Below are 17,948 nucleotides of genomic sequence, written 5' to 3'. Positions count from 1 at the left end.
AGTCATTTAACAGACGCGTTTATCCAAAGCGACTTACAAATGAGGACAATGGAAGCAATCAAAATAAACAAAAGAGCATATATATAATATGTATATATAATATAATATTATAATGTGCAACACTGTAAAAACTCGTAAAAAAATCATGGCGCAACATTGAGCAGATCTAAATTTAATGCTGTGGTCAACACTTTTCATTTCATTTTCATTTTATTCACGACAGCCGTAATGGATTTAGTTTAACTGTACAGCAGCAGGCGACAATGACCAGGGACGAGTCATTATTTAAAATTGGAATTTCTCTGGCTTTACAAATCCTTGGGAACTTTTGGGATAATGTAAATACACAACTGCATGAAATATATCACACTGTGTAAGTAGTTTTTTGATATATTTTTTTACGAAAATCTTACGTATTGTGCCTTTAAAGGAGACATATTATGCCCCTTTTTACAATATGTAATATAAGTCTCAGGTTTCCCCAGAATGTGTCTGTGAAGTTTTAGCTCAAAACTCAGGTTGCCCCAGAATGTGTCTGTGAAGTTTTAGCTCAAAATACTCCACAGATCATTTATTATATCATATGAAAATGCTGATTATCATGTCTATCGCACTGAAATCATGCGTTTAAACCATATTAGTTTAAACTTCTGATATGACGCGCTCGTTTTCTCAGATGCTTGCAAAAAAAGGCTTACCAAAACAAAGTTACTGGGTTAATCTTTATCACGTTTCCTTGGTTGGTAGATGCACCGGGGACCTGATTATAGCACTTAAAACCTGGAAAAGTCAGATTTTCATGATATGTCACCTTTAAAAGCAGAGGTTCTTTCTTTTGACATATTGCATGTTCAGATATTCATACAACAAAATGCCATGAAAATTTTGTGAAGATGGATCAAAAATGCTGACGGCTTTTGACAGAGTTAATAAGCAGGGCTGTTCTGAAGCACAACATTTGTTATTACATTTTATTCCCGTTTTCTGTTTTCCATCTTTATTTAATAAAAGTCTTTCACACAGACAACAAACATAAAGGTTGTTTTTTACAGGCTGTTGAACGCGGAGTCTTCTCTGTGGGAACTTGAAGAAATTCTATATGCTTCTGAATAATTTGCAAGGGTTGAGAAAATCAGGCTAGGGAAAGTCTGTTAAATAATGGATGATTTTCGTGAGTAAATCATGCTCCATTACCTCAGAGCTACGAAGCAGAATTTAAGCCATGTTAGTTTATAAGATCTATGCTCCAAACAAAGGGGGGAAAAAAATCACATTTGATAAATATTTTTAAAGGTTGGGATCAAATTCAGGTCACATTTACATATCAAAGCTTTTTATATATATATATATATATATATATATATATATTAAAAGTGCCGCATGGCACATTTCTTTCATATTTCATTTTATGTTTCACAATTCAGTCTCGATCCGACGTCTCGGCCTCATCCATGCGGAACAGCAAAGGAATTGTGTAAAATACGATGTGCGGTGAAAAGACAATCTGTGTTTCTTAAAGACACCTCGTGCAGAAGGTCATTGTGTGGTCACAGTGCAATCTGCTACATCTGGCCCACTCATGGGAATTGACGGGAGAAATACATTTCGTTTTATTGCCCATAGTCACTCAGCTGATGAAACCAAATCATGAAATTGATTTAGGGGCATAGTGACCTTTAGACAAACTTATGATTATAGGATGGGGCAAATCTATAACATATACAAACAGCATGTCAAATAAAGTAAAACTATACACAGATCAATAAGCACTTTTCTTTGTTATTGCTAAAAATGTATGAATTTCAAAAACATATTGCTGACTTACTGTCTTGCACCCAATTACAATGTGGTGCCATTTAAATTAACTGGTATAATTACTACTAAATACTTTTAAAACAATTGTAATGTCTTAATTATTTAATTACCAAAAAATATTGTTGTTTTTGTTTAATCAACTATTTTAACTGCACAATATCACATTTTACAGTAAAAATCTCTATTAAAATCAATTTCTTGGTTACATGCTATTATGCAAGTGAAAATTCTTATTAAAACACTCGCACGCACACATGCATATATAGTAAATATAATATAAAAACCAGATTATATATTAATAAAAAAAAAAAACAGACCTAGATATTATTTATAATTGTTTTAATATATTTTGTAACATCTAAATTAACTTATACATGTGGTTGCCGCAAGCCCGCCGGCCTCCGCTCACTCAAGCACGCAGTGTGTGGCGCTGTGTGATGCATTTTATGGAGGACTGTTTCCTGAACCTGCAGTGTAGCCTACAATGGGTCTGTGCTCAAAGGCTGTTCTATAAAGTGGGGCAGTTCCAACTTTGCAACAAATGCCTCGTTTATAATGGGTTTTATAGTTTTTGTCTCGTCGTGCCGGGAGACACAGCATCACAGTATGGTAGGGGCGTAACATTTCCGTCACGCTTGAGGTATCCGGCCAATCACAACGCACTGGATAGCTGGCCAATCAGAGCACACCTCGCTTTTCAGAACGATGAGCTTTGTAAAAATCGACGCGTTTCAGAAAGGCATAGAGGAGAAACAATAATGTACAGTATGTGGAAAATAATGTTTTTTTAACCTTAAACCGCATAAACACATTGCATTACACCAAATACACAAAATAATGTTCTTTTTAGCAACATCATATGACCCCTTTAAACAATTATTTTAATTTTACATTGAAGAAAAAACTCATCATCAATTTCTGACACCTGTCAAACAGTTAACAAATAAAACTAAAACCATAAAAAACATGTCGTTACATGAAATAAAAATAAATGTTAACTGAACCAAAATAAAATATATTAAAAAAACTCATCAACATTTCTTATTTTCATTTAGTGTAACTTGATTGATTTAAAATTGAAATAAACATTTAAAAACTACATAGACATAATTAAATAATAATAATAATAAAAATGGCTAAAACACACAACTAAATTACAAAAACTTTAACTAAAAGTGAAAATGGAAAACATTCAAAACATTTTATTTTTAATAAAAAACATAATAGTATCTTAATGATACTAAAATAGCACTAACCAAATAAATACTACATACAGAATCAATACAATCTAAATTGGCCTTGACCAAGCTGACATTAAGAATTGAGACTAATTCATATACGGTACATCTTTGTAGAAATATGTGTTATGCAAAATGCCTTTTAATGGTTGATAACATGACACTTACCGCCCAGCGCTTGCTTCATCACAAAATCCATGATGCACTCAGATATGAGGTCCTCTTCCAGCTAAAGAGAAAGTTGCATTTATACCAGCTGTGATCCTGATTCTGTCGGTCCACCACAGTGTGTCAGTCTCATGTGTCCTGATGAATCCTTCACACCTGCTGGGAAAAGAGGGACGTAAATCAGAATTATTGACAGTTCAGTTAGATAATACTGATCACTACAGTGTCAATACAACCTCCTCCATCAAATTCACAATAATTTCTGAAAACTCAAAGACCAAGTAATTATTGCTTACAGGAACACATTGAACATTTCCAGCTACACTGTGACATTAAGTGGAAATGTCAAAACATTTATTGTGGATTTCATCTCAAGAAGTCCTCTGAACCTCTATAAAAGCTTGATTTAATTTGAAATACTTTCAGCAGACACACAAGAGATGGTTTGTCAGGTTTGGCCATGACATGTTTGAGACATAATACATGCACAAAATCTGTCAGCTTTACAAAGCTGCCAAGAGCTTCATTGAGACTTTGGATACTGAAAACTCCCAATTTGCACAACAAAAAACAAATCAGAACCCTACATGGCAGCCAAACACCTCTAAAGAGACGAGACACAAGACTAAAGAACTGCAGGTAGATTAATAAAAGAAACATTAAACAAACTGGAATTACGTGTTTGTAACTAGTTCCAATTATGCATTTACTTAAGTCTGCTTCCACTTACGAGCTTACTGACTTGCAATTTGTTCTGCTTGAAGGATTCCTAACTGAATGTTAAAGAAAACTACATGCTTGAATAGCTGGAACATGACAGACACTCAGTGCGTCCTGATAATCCACCTCTCTCTGTCTCTCTCTCTCTCTGTCTGTCTGTCGCTTCAGTAGCTTCATTCATACTCGCCCACACTCCTCCCCTCATCTTTCCATCTCCCTTCAGTAAAATGTTTTTTAAAAAAGTTTTTTCTGCTAAATTTAAAGGACGGATTGCCCCAATTACTGCATGTTTTGGTTTGCCTGAAGTATACAATAGCTTTTCAAACAATTCTTTACTTTTATACGTCTTTTTCATGTATTCTCCCTATAGTAATATTACTGTATATACACCTACACTTCTGTTTATATATATATATATATATATATATATATATATATACAGGGCTGGAAATGGGGAGTGGGGGGTTATAAAGGGAGTTTGCAAATGTGAAATTTAATTTATACAACAGTTTTATACATCTTTGATTTTATACAAAAGTTAATATTAAGTGACATATTTTCGGAACACTGTTGTCTGATTGTGCTTTATTTCGTCAACGAAAGTAGTTCCAAACAAAACCATAGCTGAGCCGCTGCGCATCTCCATGCAAACACAGCGCTGTTTTGTTTATGAATGAATCTGCACTTTGAACAAATCTAGGTGAGTCAATGATTCAATGACCCATTCATAAAGAGACTCACTTGCTTCGTTCCTAAATGAATCAGCCGTTTGAACGAATCGACTGAATGAATGATTCAGTGACAAAGACAGTGACTTGCTGCCACCTACTGGCGGATACAGTTTCATTTTTAAATTTAAATCATTTCATTATTTAATTTCTATATTCAAAACTTTATATTTAAAACATTAATCTCATAACATTGTTATTATGAAATGCATTAATGCCACCTCTGAGTCTTGTCAAAAATCTGTAAATATTCCTTAATGCCACATTTGAGCTCTTCTGTGCCTTGCAAAGATGAATTGTTGATGCTGATTTCATTTGACTGGTAACTTATTCTTCCTGATTGTATCTTATTATTTTAATTGAATTTAATGTTTAATTGTATTTTTGATACAAGTTTATAAATCTAAATTTGTTGGCACAAAAGATGACATACATTTAATAAAGTTAGAAAAATGTCATTTAAAAAAAGTAAAAAAATAAAAATAAAATAAAAACCTTTGAGGAGTCAAATATCGCCTTATAATGGGAAGGTTCATTTCTGTCATTGATCAGATCGATCGTGTTCCTAATTTTTTAATTAGGAGCACTAGTGCTCCTGAAAAGAAATAGAGTCCTTAAGAATGTAATGTTACCTTTTAAAAACTAATTGCAAACGTGTTTGCAAAGTGTAAACTATTAAATATAATCTACAAATCGTGCAATACTGTACCACTAAATAAAAATGTTAAAATGTAAAACTAAAAATGTTTTGAGGGCTTAGCTAATCAGGCCAATTAGCGACAATTGCTAATTATTCTCATTTTTTGGGCAGAATTGCAGGTGCCTGTCTTAATATACAAGAAGGTTTAGAGAAAATATGAAATAAGTTGTTAATAAATGTTATTATGGATTATAAAGGGTTATATAATTAAATTATTGTGTTGCCATACTGTTTGCTTTAAATCTAGGTCTATAGATAAAGAGAAAACAGAATGTCACAAAAATCTCTCCAAACCTTCTATAATTTCATCCCCTTTAATTCATCCCCTTTCACCACCATGAAAAATATTTATCATTATTACTTAAACATTGCTTTACCAATGTAGTGTGTAATAAGTAAATACTGAAATTAAAATAAATAAATAAATAAATAGATAAATAAATAAATAAAAATAATAAAATCAGTAGATTGTAAGAAAAATGTTAAGAAAAATATTTTCATATTTTACAGTGAAGAAAAAATTATCTCTTCAAATTGTCATCTATTCCTGGTTGTTATGCATGTTTTTATATGTTTTAATATATACATAATTTAAAAAAAAAAAAAATAATATATTAATTTAAAATATAAAAACCGAAAAAAAACAGACCTAAGTATTATATACTAACAGGCACATCCTGTGCGCACAGTCATTTGAAATGCAATAATTATAAAATGTATTGTTTAAAATTTTGAAATGTGTTCTTCTACTACTTTATTTTATCTACTACAGTATTTTATATATAATTTCTCTTCATCATCAATTTGTCACGTCAGAAAATCAAATAAACTAACCAAATAAAAACTGATTTTAGGGGTTGTTCCCGCAATGAGAACATGACTCATCCACGAGCGCTGCCTCAGCAGGCTGAAAGCCCAAGCACGAGACACATCGATCGTGACCGTCAGATGAAGCCAGGAGACGACCACATCCTCAGCAGCCTGGATGGCAACCCCCGCTGACACGTCGTAACACCAACGCCAGCTGTTTTTCAAAACACTCGCGGAGATTTGTCTTACTAGAAGGCTCGGCTCCGAAGCGAAAAGCTGATGTGCGTTTGCACGCGCTCTCCTTTTATACCCGCGCTGCGGGGTGCGCGTGGCGAAACACACACGCCAACTGTCATTGGCTTGTTTAGTTAACACTCGAAGGTGATTGGGCTCTCGGGCGAGATCCCAATTCGTCAGTCACGACTGACGTAATGTCGAACGTGACTGACTGAAAGGGAACCCTAAGTATTATGGGTAAAAAAAAGAATATTTGTGCTCAATGAAGACCAACAGTTATGAAATGTATCGTTGTAGGCAGTGCATTTATGCTGCTTTAAAGCAGATGATTGAGAGCAAAACAGTATGGAATGCTAAAATTCCATATATTTGTCCTCTTTAAAGCTCCACCATGCAATAGTTATTATTATTACTAAACCTGTTTTACCAAGCTACAATAATCTTTTTTTTTTTCAGTGTGGTTCCTTAAGATTAAAATCACCTTTTAAGTACAAAAAATCAGTAGATTGTAAGAAAAATTTTAAGAAAAGTATTAAAGCTAAAACAAAAATTCTAAATCAAGAATTCTTAGAATTAGAGTTCTAATTTTAAATCAAACTAGTCATCCTGACCCATCCCTACATGCAGTGGCTGACCTTCTTTTCTCAAGTCAAAATAGGACTGTGCCAACACCCGCCAGGTCTGATTAGCATAACATAAAGCGTCCTTCTGCGACCTTGAGGTTGAGTTTGTGAGCCATTTACCAGTTCAATTCAACCTGCCTACAAAAACCTCTACCACATCAACACACAGTATTGATGTACTGTAGCTGAGTCTTGCCAGTGTTTCATACATAAATGCTTCCATTAAACTGTCTTCAGAGTGTTTTCACTTGAGTAATGTACGGTGGACGAGAAGTGCAAAACAAATCACAATTCTGAAAACAAAATAACCAATTACAAACGCAAATGCAAGTCTAAAAAACAAAAGACGGGATCGAACCCGGGTCGATCGCGTCAAAAAGCCAAGGGCACGCACCTATCCATCTGTGCCACCGGAGCTGATGGTTTACAGCCACTTTTAACTAAATGTAAATATACACTCCGCATTTTTATTCCATAGTCAGGGCAATTCATACAATACATTTAAACTGAGCTACTTTAATACCATCTCCGAACTTTCTACCACGACTCTGCTGTTCTTCGGCTGGTTCTTCCTGTATACGTTGATTGACAGATGTCTCGTCCAGTCAGCGGTGAGTAATCCCAAACCAATGGCGCTGTCTCAAACTATACCTACCTCTTCCGGTTTGTCTGATTTGTCGTTGTGTTTTCTGACTTGTTATTTTGTTTTCGAATTTGTCGTTGTGTTTTCTGACTTGTTATAATGTTTTCTGAATTGTTGTTGTGCTTTCTGAATTGTTATTTTGTTTTTTAGACTTGCATTTGCGTTTGTAATTTGTTATTTTGTTTTCAGAATTGTGATTTGTTTAGCACTTCTCGGCCACCGTAGTAATGACTTGAGAGACTGAAAAAAGATGTGGTGCAATAACCATTTGCTTTGAATGATTAGCATTATCAAGCATTGCTTTGCATCTAATTATAAATATTTTTCTGTCATCTCCGATAAAACCACATTCCATCCAGCTCAGTGTAAATGTAAATTATATGATAATCTGACATCCGAATGTGGAGAATGAAGATTTGTAAAAACGAGACAGCAAAAGGATATGTCATCTGAAATCTCACAATGCACTACAATGGTGGGAAGATGTCAAGGAGAAGCGACGTTCTGATTGATTGGTGCATCTAATCCATCTTTGAGCTTCTACAATGATATAATGGGATTAGAAAGAAAGCCTCAAGGTTACAGTTTTTGCCAAATGAAAGCATAAACTGAAACTGAAAATCAGGGTTGCCAAGTCTGCATAACAAAACCAGCCTATTCATGGCCGAAACTAGATCAATCATGCTCCAGTGGGAAATGGCTATCAAAATTGCTTTAAAATCGCATTCCAGGGGGACAGAGAACTAAAAAAATAAATAAATAAATAAACACCAACCCACAGCAGCAGTATAGAAGTAGTCTAATTTTGCAGCAAAAACATGGACTTGGCAACACTGTCTTTTATTATGAAACTCCTTTAGATCTTAAAGGGGTCCTATTATGCTTTTTCACTTTTTCAACTTTAGTTAGTCTGTAATGTTGCTGTTTGAGCATAAAAAAGATCTGCAAAGTGGCCCAGCTAACCAATCACAGCACACACTGGCCCAGCTAACCAATCACAGCACACACTGGCCCAGCTAACCAATCACAACACACATTGGCCCAGCTAACCAATCACAGCACATTTCGTATTTCAGAAGGCGGGCCTTCATTTGATACAGGGAACTATTTGAGCCGGTCATGCCAGACTGGGGAGAGAGGTGTTGTAATAATGTAAAATATGTGAAAAATAATGTGTTTTTCGAACAACCTAGTATGAGAGCCAGTTCTAGTACACCCCCAAAACAAAATCAAGACTTTGTAAAAGAGCATAATAGGACCCCTTTAAAGCACACAAGATTGCACATAGGATAGTTGTATAACACTAAAGATAAGGAAGAAGAGCAGAGACCATATACTTTCTGAGCTATTACTGGATCCTTACGTAAGCGCTACTTTAGTAGCAAACAACAAGATCACCGCAAGGCATTTGATTTCCTAAACAGAAGAGCAGTGATGTATGGCACAAAGTGATGTTGTGATAATGTGACAATTAATTTGAGATGCTTACCGCACTAAATACTGTGATATATTTTTTTTAAATCAGAGGTCTCAGGAAAACAACATAGCTGCTTAAAGCATGGATGGCGCTAACTGAGACTTTGCCCAACCAGGCATGAAATTATTAATCTTCCTATTAAAGGCTTTAACACTTACATAATTATGCAACATGATAAGGCATGAATAGAAACATGTTTTTTCCACATGCATAGGGAACCACTCTGAAGTCTTTGGTAAAAAATAACAGATACGTTTTATGGGTTTTTGTGTGGACTTTAGTACAACCAGCAATAAAATGCCTATAAATCAGAAAAGCAATTATGAGAAACCTCGCGAGAAAATGCCTCGCGAGAAAACACTTCAGCCAAATCACAGCAAAGCAGTTACGTGAGATATTTTTTCGCACATTTCTTATCTGAGCACCATAAAATCAATTGATTTGCATGGACAGCTTGTTGCATAAAGTAAATAACTGTGAATTTATCTGGTGGTAGATACTTAATGAGTCAGGTAAAAGACGCCTGGGGCCAGTTCAAATCAATAGATATGGACAAGGAAAGATTCCTGACTTTCCCCACAAATTCCTAGAGCTTTCAGCTTCAAGGCAACTACACGACTTTAAAACACATTAAAACTCTAAAACCTTTCTGACCAGCAGTTTCTTATCCACAGAGAAGCCTTGAAAGCAAAAGGGAGAGAAAATAGCATCAGAACCTTGAGGAAATATCAGCATGTTCAGTCATTTTCAGCATCCTTTCTTGTTCCTTGACAGATTGTATCATTCCGCTTTTCGGTGTTTGTTCATTCCAGAAAGCCCAAAGTATAGCTACTTTTTGTGTGCATGCCATACTTTTCATAACTCTACACACCATTTGCAGGTTTATTTGCAATCTGTAAAACATGGGCTACTAGTGATGATAATTTTTTTCAAGTAAATCAAGTAATCTCTCTATACCTGGTGGTGCTTTTTTTTCGCTGACTCTTTCAGAAGGTTACATTGTTATGCCAGTAGGTGGCGACAAGTGGGTGTCTTAATGAGTGATTTATTGAATCATTCATCCAACTAATTAATTCAAAAACACACTTATTCATTCAAGAACGAAACAAATGAGTGAATCATTGAATCATTTCTCAAACACTGAATCAAACTCCTGAATAGGGATGCACCGAAATGAAGATTCTTGGCCGAAGCCAAACAAAATGAAACACTGGGGGCATAGAGGAGAAAGAATAATGTACAGTATGTGGAAAATAATGTGTTTTTTGAACCTTAAACCGCATAAACACATTTCATTACACCAAATACACAAAATAATTAGCAGCATCATAGGACCCCTTTAAAATGAATAAGTTGCTGAGCAGAAAATACTTCTTTTAAAACATTAGAGTATATTACAGATCCCAATTTGAACACTATGTGTGAATGTTATAATAAATGTATTAATAGAGCTGTTGTAGGGTAATTATTATTATCATTATTATTGTCTTACTTTTTTATTTTATTTTACAGAACGACAGTAAAATTACAATACTATCATTTATGAATGTTGATGGAGTTGTTGCTTTTTCTTGGCTTTTACTTTGGCAGAAACCCGCAGGAAGGTCTCAGTGCTTCTTTTTGTTGACAACAGCATGCAGATTTATAAATGATTCTCATTACGAATTTGGGAAGATGTTTGTCGCACGTATCACATTGTCACATGCCTTTAAAAAAATTAACAAAAATGTTACTGAGCAACTGAAGAGTAACAAGTTTTTGTTATAACATTCTGCAGTTGATTTACTAATCGTTTAAAGGTCATTTCGCGATTTCAATCATCATACAGTAACCTAACCACTCATCGGAGTGCAGCACTAAACAGTCTCTCGCTGTCGGTGCTTCGTGCTTGTAATGATTTCTGCGTCTTTCTCTTATAGTTTTAAATACGTTCACACTGCTTGTTGCATTAGTGCGCGCCTCTATTTGATCGCGTTAGTCATTGTTCGGTACATATTAAAATAATGTGTTTTTTGAACCTTAAACCGCATAAACACATTTCATTACACCAAATACACAAAATAATTAGCAGCATCATAGGACCCCTTTAAAATGAATAAGTTGCTGAGCAGAAAATACTTCTTTTAAAACATTAGAGTATATTACAGATCCCAATTTGAACACTATGTGTGAATGTTATAATAAATGTATTAATAGAGCTGTTGTAGGGTAATTATTATTATCATTATTATTGTCTTACTTTTTTATTTTATTTTACAGAACGACAGTAAAATTACAATACTATCATTTATGAATGTTGATGGAGTTGTTGCTTTTTCTTGGCTTTTACTTTGGCAGAAACCCGCAGGAAGGTCTCAGTGCTTCTTTTTGTTGACAACAGCATGCAGATTTATAAATGATTCTCATTACGAATTTGGGAAGATGTTTGTCGCACGTATCACATTGTCACATGCCTTTAAAAAAATTAACAAAAATGTTACTGAGCAACTGAAGAGTAACAAGTTTTTGTTATAACATTCTGCAGTTGATTTACTAATCGTTTAAAGGTCATTTCGCGATTTCAATCATCATACAGTAACCTAACCACCAGCATTAGCCACCTCTTCTTCTCATCGGAGACGTGTGATGCAGCACTAAACAGTCTCTCGCTGTCTGTGCTTCGTGCTTGTAATGATTTCGGCGTCTTTCTCTGATAGTTTTAAATACTTTCACACTGCCGATATGTTTGCTGCATTAGCACATGCCTCTATTTGATCGCGCTCGTCATTGTTCGGTACATATTATTCTGCCTTTTCGCTTATTCGGCCGAACACCGAAAGAGATTTTTTTGCTATTTTTGGCCGAATAATTTCGGTTGCCGAATATTCGGTGCATCCCTACTCCTGAATCAAACACTGATTGATTCAGGAGCGAAACACCACTACTGTGGTTGTAACTGTTTTCGTTGGTGGGCGAAATACAGACAATGTTACAGAAAATATTGTGAGTTACTGAATATTAACTGTTTGTTTATTCAACTATAGCCTATAAATGCAATATCACACTCAAAATTTAGCAATTTTGTCAAATATCAGCTATATATAGCCTATATATTGCATTACATATAGCTTGAGTGCTTTCAGACCTTTTATAGACCAGTATTATTTATGCATATATAAAATAAAATACACAAAATAAGGGAAATTGCTTTTATTCTAACCAGCTAGCCATTTTGCAAAATTTTGTTTAGGACAGGGGTTCTGCTATACCACATTACAGAGAAAATAAAGGGTGAGTAGTGAGTCCCACTTATTTTGTGTACTCTAAAATGAGAATGTTTTCCTGTATTTAATTAAAAAAGTTGCAAGAATAACATTTACCTGAGGGTAATAAACATGCCTGACATTTACAAAATGTTTTTAGGCATTTATGAAATGTTTACACCATTACAAATAACCAATAACCACTGTTTCAGACTAAAATAATTGAAAATATTTCAAGATGACGATAAAACATGATTAAAAAAAACATGTCCGGCTGAGTTAAACTGTTAAAAATGAAAAATATATTAACTCTTAATAGTTTTTGACATTTGCAGCCTAAAAGACAAGCCTGAAATGAAGATGAGCAATATTTTTCGGTTGAGTTGCATGTCCATGATGCCAATGGTAAGTCGTAGAGCAGTTACATTTATTCTGTGACATTTCTGCTGAGTTTGCCAAACCACTTTGTGTTTCAATTATTACTACAGTGAATATGACAAATTATCATGTAGAAGAAGTATGAAACCATGCACACAATCTGGAGCCTGGAAGTCTGCCAGCGCAAAATCTTTAAACCATATTTTGTTTATCAACCAGATTGCCATAATTTTGCTTAATAGTCATAACATAAAAGATAAAAGCACTGATCATGCAACTGTTACAGCAAACCGAACACTGTAGATACGTCTGGAAAGTAAATAAGGAACTGATACACTTCCCGCACAAGAGAAGATGTGGGAGTTTGTGGGAGGGAAACAGGAAGGCAGGGCATGAAGGGTAATTAGGTTAAACTCAGAGCAGCTCTGCTTGGTTTACAAAGCCATTCTGACAGAAAAGCACCATTCACGATGAGATTCAATTTGTTGCATGGGGCCTGGCTACAATACTATACAGATCCATCCCAACACACAGGAGCAGGAAAGCAATCTGTTCATTCTCAGCATGTATATTATTACACCGTGCCTGGAACCATTTTGCCGGGGATCGGCATTTATTAGCACAATGATACACAGATCTAGTGCAGAGCATCCTACATGTGTCCTGAGCTGCAGGTGCGGTGCTATATTACACAAACACTGTAAAATACATGCAATGCCACAGAGCTGGATGAAAAGGCATCCTCAAAGGTTCATCATGATCTATCATGGAAGCAAGCAATATTTTTTTCAGACTCAGAAAACCAGTTTTCATGTGAAAATGGTCTATGTTTCTACTGTGCAAACAGTCACATTTTATTAAAACCCCATCTTGCCAGCAGTTAATTATGCCTTTAAAAAAAATGGTGCTGTCACACCATTTTGTTAAGTTTTCATAGTGGTGATTAAACAGTGTATTAAGGCTTTTAAGCAAAGTTTAAACAGTAAAAGCAATCGATGAAACAGCAGAAATGTTAAAGGAAACATGCAAAAATCCCCAAAAAATTAAAATAAAAAATAAAAAATTGCATTACCATTTACAGTATAAACATTTAACTTTTCATTACATGTCATTTTAATGTAAAATACTTTTATTTTTATATTTAGTTTTCCTATTGCCATTTTAATTTTACTTAAAGTAGTTATTTTGTTGTGTTTTTGTCCATTTTTATTAGCCACTGTTTTTTATGTTACAGTTTTTATTCATTTTTATTTCAGTTTTAGATATTTTCCTATTTTTGATGGTTTTTGTTTTGTTTTAGATAACTATAATGACACTGTCAAATAGATATTAACATAATATCGCTAAATTAAACCTAACTAAAAAAGTGGTCAAATATAAACAGTAGGCATTCAATAATAACAGAAACATTGTCACATTATTTTTACAACCACAGCTGCTAGTTTTTTTTTGTTTGTTTTTTTACTGTGAATTTAACAGGATTTTTGTACGTGCATGATTTACTTTTTATACTTACACATTTGACAATGTCACCGAGCTAAGTCTAAGTCACTATGGGATCATAAATATCTGATTATTTCTAATTGGACAGAAATGTATCTCTTTAGGCTTTGCCAACATGCCAACAAAACAGGAAAGCAAATCATCATGTTCCCTTCTGAGGGAACTTAGAACTGCGTCCTCTAGAGGTCGCTATGGTGAACGCCTTTAGCGTGACCGGTGTCTGAAGCATACATCTAAACATGACAATAACATTGGCCGGCGACAGCCTATGACAGGGTTCCTCAAATCTTGCCCTGGAGGGCCAATGCGCTGCAGAGTTTAGCTCCAACCCTGATCAAACTCACCTACCTGTGATTTTCTAATGATCCTGAAGACATTAGCTGTGTCCCAATTCAAAGACCGCATCCTTCGGAGGACGGGTCCTCCGAAGGATGCGGCTGACACGGCCTTCGAAGGACGCTCCGAGTCTAGCCTTCGCAGAATTTCCTGATTGCGCCAGCAGGTGTTCCCGATTAATGCTCCTGTCGCGTGGCAACGGTGCGAGAAGAGAGCTGCCATATATGTTACGTGTTAATGAAAACGAAAATAACTGAAGCCTGAATTGATTGGGACGGTCTTCGTCGCGCCGCCGTGACGCAATCGGCCTTCAAACGCAGCCTTCGTAGGAAGCGGGCTTTGAATTGGGACAGCCTTCGTCGCGCTGGCATGACGCAATCGGCCTTCAAATGTGCACTTCGAAGGATGTAGCCTATGAATTGGGACACAGCAATTGATTAGCATGCTCACGTGTGTTTGATTAGGGTTAGAGCTAAACTCTGCAGGAAAGTGGATCTCGTGGGCCAGATTTGAGGATCCCTGGCCTATGACGTCATTACCCGGCGCGATCACAGTATAAAAGGGCGCCGGGAGAACACGTCATCCTCTTCTTCGTCTTCACTGACCGTTTGTTTAGCGATAAGCTAAGCATGACTAGGAGTGCATGTTCTCTCGCCAGAAGCTTTGCTCTGATACCCGCAGTTTCACAACGGCTCACGTGTTGTGTGTGTGTGGTGAAGAGCAAGTGCGTTCAGCTCTCGAGGGAGTTGAATGCGCTCTGCATTCATTGCTTATTTCTTGTGAGAGATAAGCATGAATTGAACACGCTCGACTCACGAGGAGACGGCTTGTGCTCATCGTGATGCATTCGCGGACTGATGCATTCGCGGGACTACTAAGGGGGAGGTGAGTACTTCACCATTTACCCGAGTTTGTATATCATTTGCATGAGTGTGTTTGCCTCTCGCGGGAATAGCGACGCATTCGCGGCAGCGGTTTCCGTTCTCGCTTGATTTCCGAGGTAATCTAGCGCGTGGGCGGAGTGTGTTTAGCTCCCGCGGAAGCTGAATGCATGCTGCTGTTGCGGTGAGAATTGTCTGCCCATTGCCCGCGATTCGCGGTTGATGGGCAGAACATGGAATGCATCTGATGGGAAAATATCTCCCTATCAGTGATTCCTTCTGGTTATATAGGTATTGTATAATGTGGATATCTGTCTGCAGTTGTTGGACAGATGATTTATATCATGTCCTTATCAGATAACCACATTATACTGCACTCCGGGAGCCCATTTCTGAAACCTTTACTTTCATTCAGGGTTGTATGACTCTCTGTGCTCAAGTGTTGGCTTGTGAGCCTCCTTGATGCTTGGCCCTGAACTGAGCTGGTGCTCCTGTACCCACAGTTGGGTGTGGTAGAATATCATGCCCTCTGGGGCTAGAGGCGAGACTTGAGGGAGGTGATCCGGATGAGGCGTTCCCAACGCCTTCATCCGGACCAGAGTAAACCTTGAAACATCTACTCACCTCCCTCTGAGGGTATTAACATCTGCTCTCATCTTCCTCCCCTTAATTCCCCTAAAACCACCCACCTGACCGAGTTTAGGTAGGAGCCTCCTGCGCTTGCATTGCAGTCTCTCATGCTGTACCTATGATGTTTTGGTTAGTTTCTATGTCTCATAGAACTACCTACTGAGGGTCCAGACCCAAGCGCTCTTCAGACTTCGTCTTCAGATTATATCTGTGAGCTTGAGTCATGCGCGGGAGCCGTGGTTGGTGGGTACGATCCTTTTAATTGACTCTATTGCTAGTTTTATGTGAATTCACTAACTAGCTTTTCTCCGCAACGCTACTTGGACCTGTCTTCCTGTTTTTCTGACTTTGTTTTAGGGTTAGGACCTCTGCAAGCACCTGCCCTGCTGAAGTCAGAACCTCTTGCCGTTGACCGATTGTGGTGATGGTGGCTCAGCCGTCGGTACTGGATCCAGGCTGGATGATAGCCCTGCATCTTTGGCTTCATGCTTACTGGACCACGCAGCCAAGTTGCTGGGCCTCTGCGTGAGCCTCCTCAGCTGATCAGGTCCGCAGTATAACACTGCAACCTCAGGACCTGTGGGTCCTCCATTCGGGTTCAGCATTTTTTTGAGTATAATGCTTCGTGATGTGCTCCCTGATGTCCTGGCTGGGTGTTTGCTTCGAGAAGCTGCCCCGGCCAGGACACACTACTCATGTCTCGCCCCAAGGGGTCTCCTGATATTTGAGTCATCCTCTCAACCATCATGCACGTTCTCTGAGCTAGAGCTCCTCTCACTGAGGCGTTGAGTGGCCTCAGCCACTAACACTTCTTAGTTCTACTCTGCAGTTCGATAGACGGTAAGGCCCACGGGACCTCCCTGTCACACTGTCCTTATGGTCGAACCGGTGAATCGTTTCAGACAGTTTTGGTTACCCCTTAGTAACGGTGTTTCTAAATCCATGCTATGGTAAGTGCACACGCTGTGCTTCTGTGCACTTTCTAAAATCCACATTGTGGTGAGTGTGCATGCTAAGCATTCTGCGCAATTTCTAAAATCCTGTATGGTAAGGGTTACGCAGTGTCAGCCTTGTTCCATTTCTCTGAGTTGGTTTAGGCCCTGGTTTTCACCTTGGGCTCCCTGTTGATACATTTCTGAGCAGGGTGTTGCTACCAACGATCTGTCGAGCCAGTTCTTTGAGCAAGCTCATTCAGAGCTGGCAGTAGCCCCCTGGGTGACAGGCCAAGGTCTGGTTTGGTTTTTTAGACACCTGGCCATATCCCCTCAAAGGAATCTCTTTCTTCTGATTGCAAGCCTTTGAACTCTGCCCAAGGCTCGGGCTTCCCAGCCCAGCCCTTATCAGGTAAGTTGTTTAGGGTATGCAGCTCAGGCCCTTGGCCGGAGGGGATAATGTCACTGACAGCCGTCAAGGCTTTCCTTGGGGCAACTACCACAGCTATGGTAGAGTTGGTACTTAGTGCTCGCCGAGGTTTCTGGTAGAGATCGACCGATATATTGATTTACCGATATTTTTCCCGATATTTAAGCATTTTACAATAATCGGATATCGGTTTTGTAATATCGGATTCACCGATAAACGCCGCCATCTTGTGGATGTTTTGAGAATTGCACGCAGGATCGCCATTGCACCACGGGGTCTGAGGGGAGAGGAGACAACAACGGCGTGCACAGGTACTTGATTTACTGTAGTTAGTAAACTTTATTTAACATAACAGCCATTAATGCACAAATGAGATTTACATAAATAAATGAGTATTACATAAATGCCTGATATGCAGTTTATGCAGCTAGGCTCGAAGAAATAGAGACGAACTCAC

The 17,948-nt window shown here is 37.4% G+C and overlaps 1 protein-coding gene across 3 annotated transcripts in view; it reads right to left on the bottom strand.

Moving 5' to 3' along the window:
• The window catches only part of cplx2b (complexin 2b), a 36,870-nt gene that overhangs the window by 11,304 nt on the left and 7,618 nt on the right, over positions 1-17,948 (bottom strand). The window contains exons 1-2 of one of the 3 annotated variants that reach the window (XM_016455366.1): positions 3,952-4,061; positions 3,222-3,380 (exon numbers count right to left, since the gene is read on the bottom strand). In XM_016455366.1, coding sequence (XP_016310852.1) covers positions 3,222-3,252 — 31 coding nt within the window. In that variant the 5' untranslated portion in view covers positions 3,253-3,380; positions 3,952-4,061. Of the gene's footprint in view, positions 1-3,221; positions 3,381-3,951; positions 4,062-17,948 lie in introns of those variants that run through there. The other 2 variants (XM_016455364.1, XM_016455365.1) reach the window with 2 other exon arrangements.

The sequence above is a fragment of the Sinocyclocheilus anshuiensis genome, unplaced genomic scaffold (assembly GCF_001515605.1).
Source record: "Sinocyclocheilus anshuiensis isolate Anshui unplaced genomic scaffold, SAMN03320099.WGS_v1.1 scaffold235, whole genome shotgun sequence".
Taxonomy (NCBI): domain Eukaryota; kingdom Metazoa; phylum Chordata; class Actinopteri; order Cypriniformes; family Cyprinidae; genus Sinocyclocheilus; species Sinocyclocheilus anshuiensis.
This window is presented reverse-complemented; position numbering and strand designations above follow the sequence as displayed.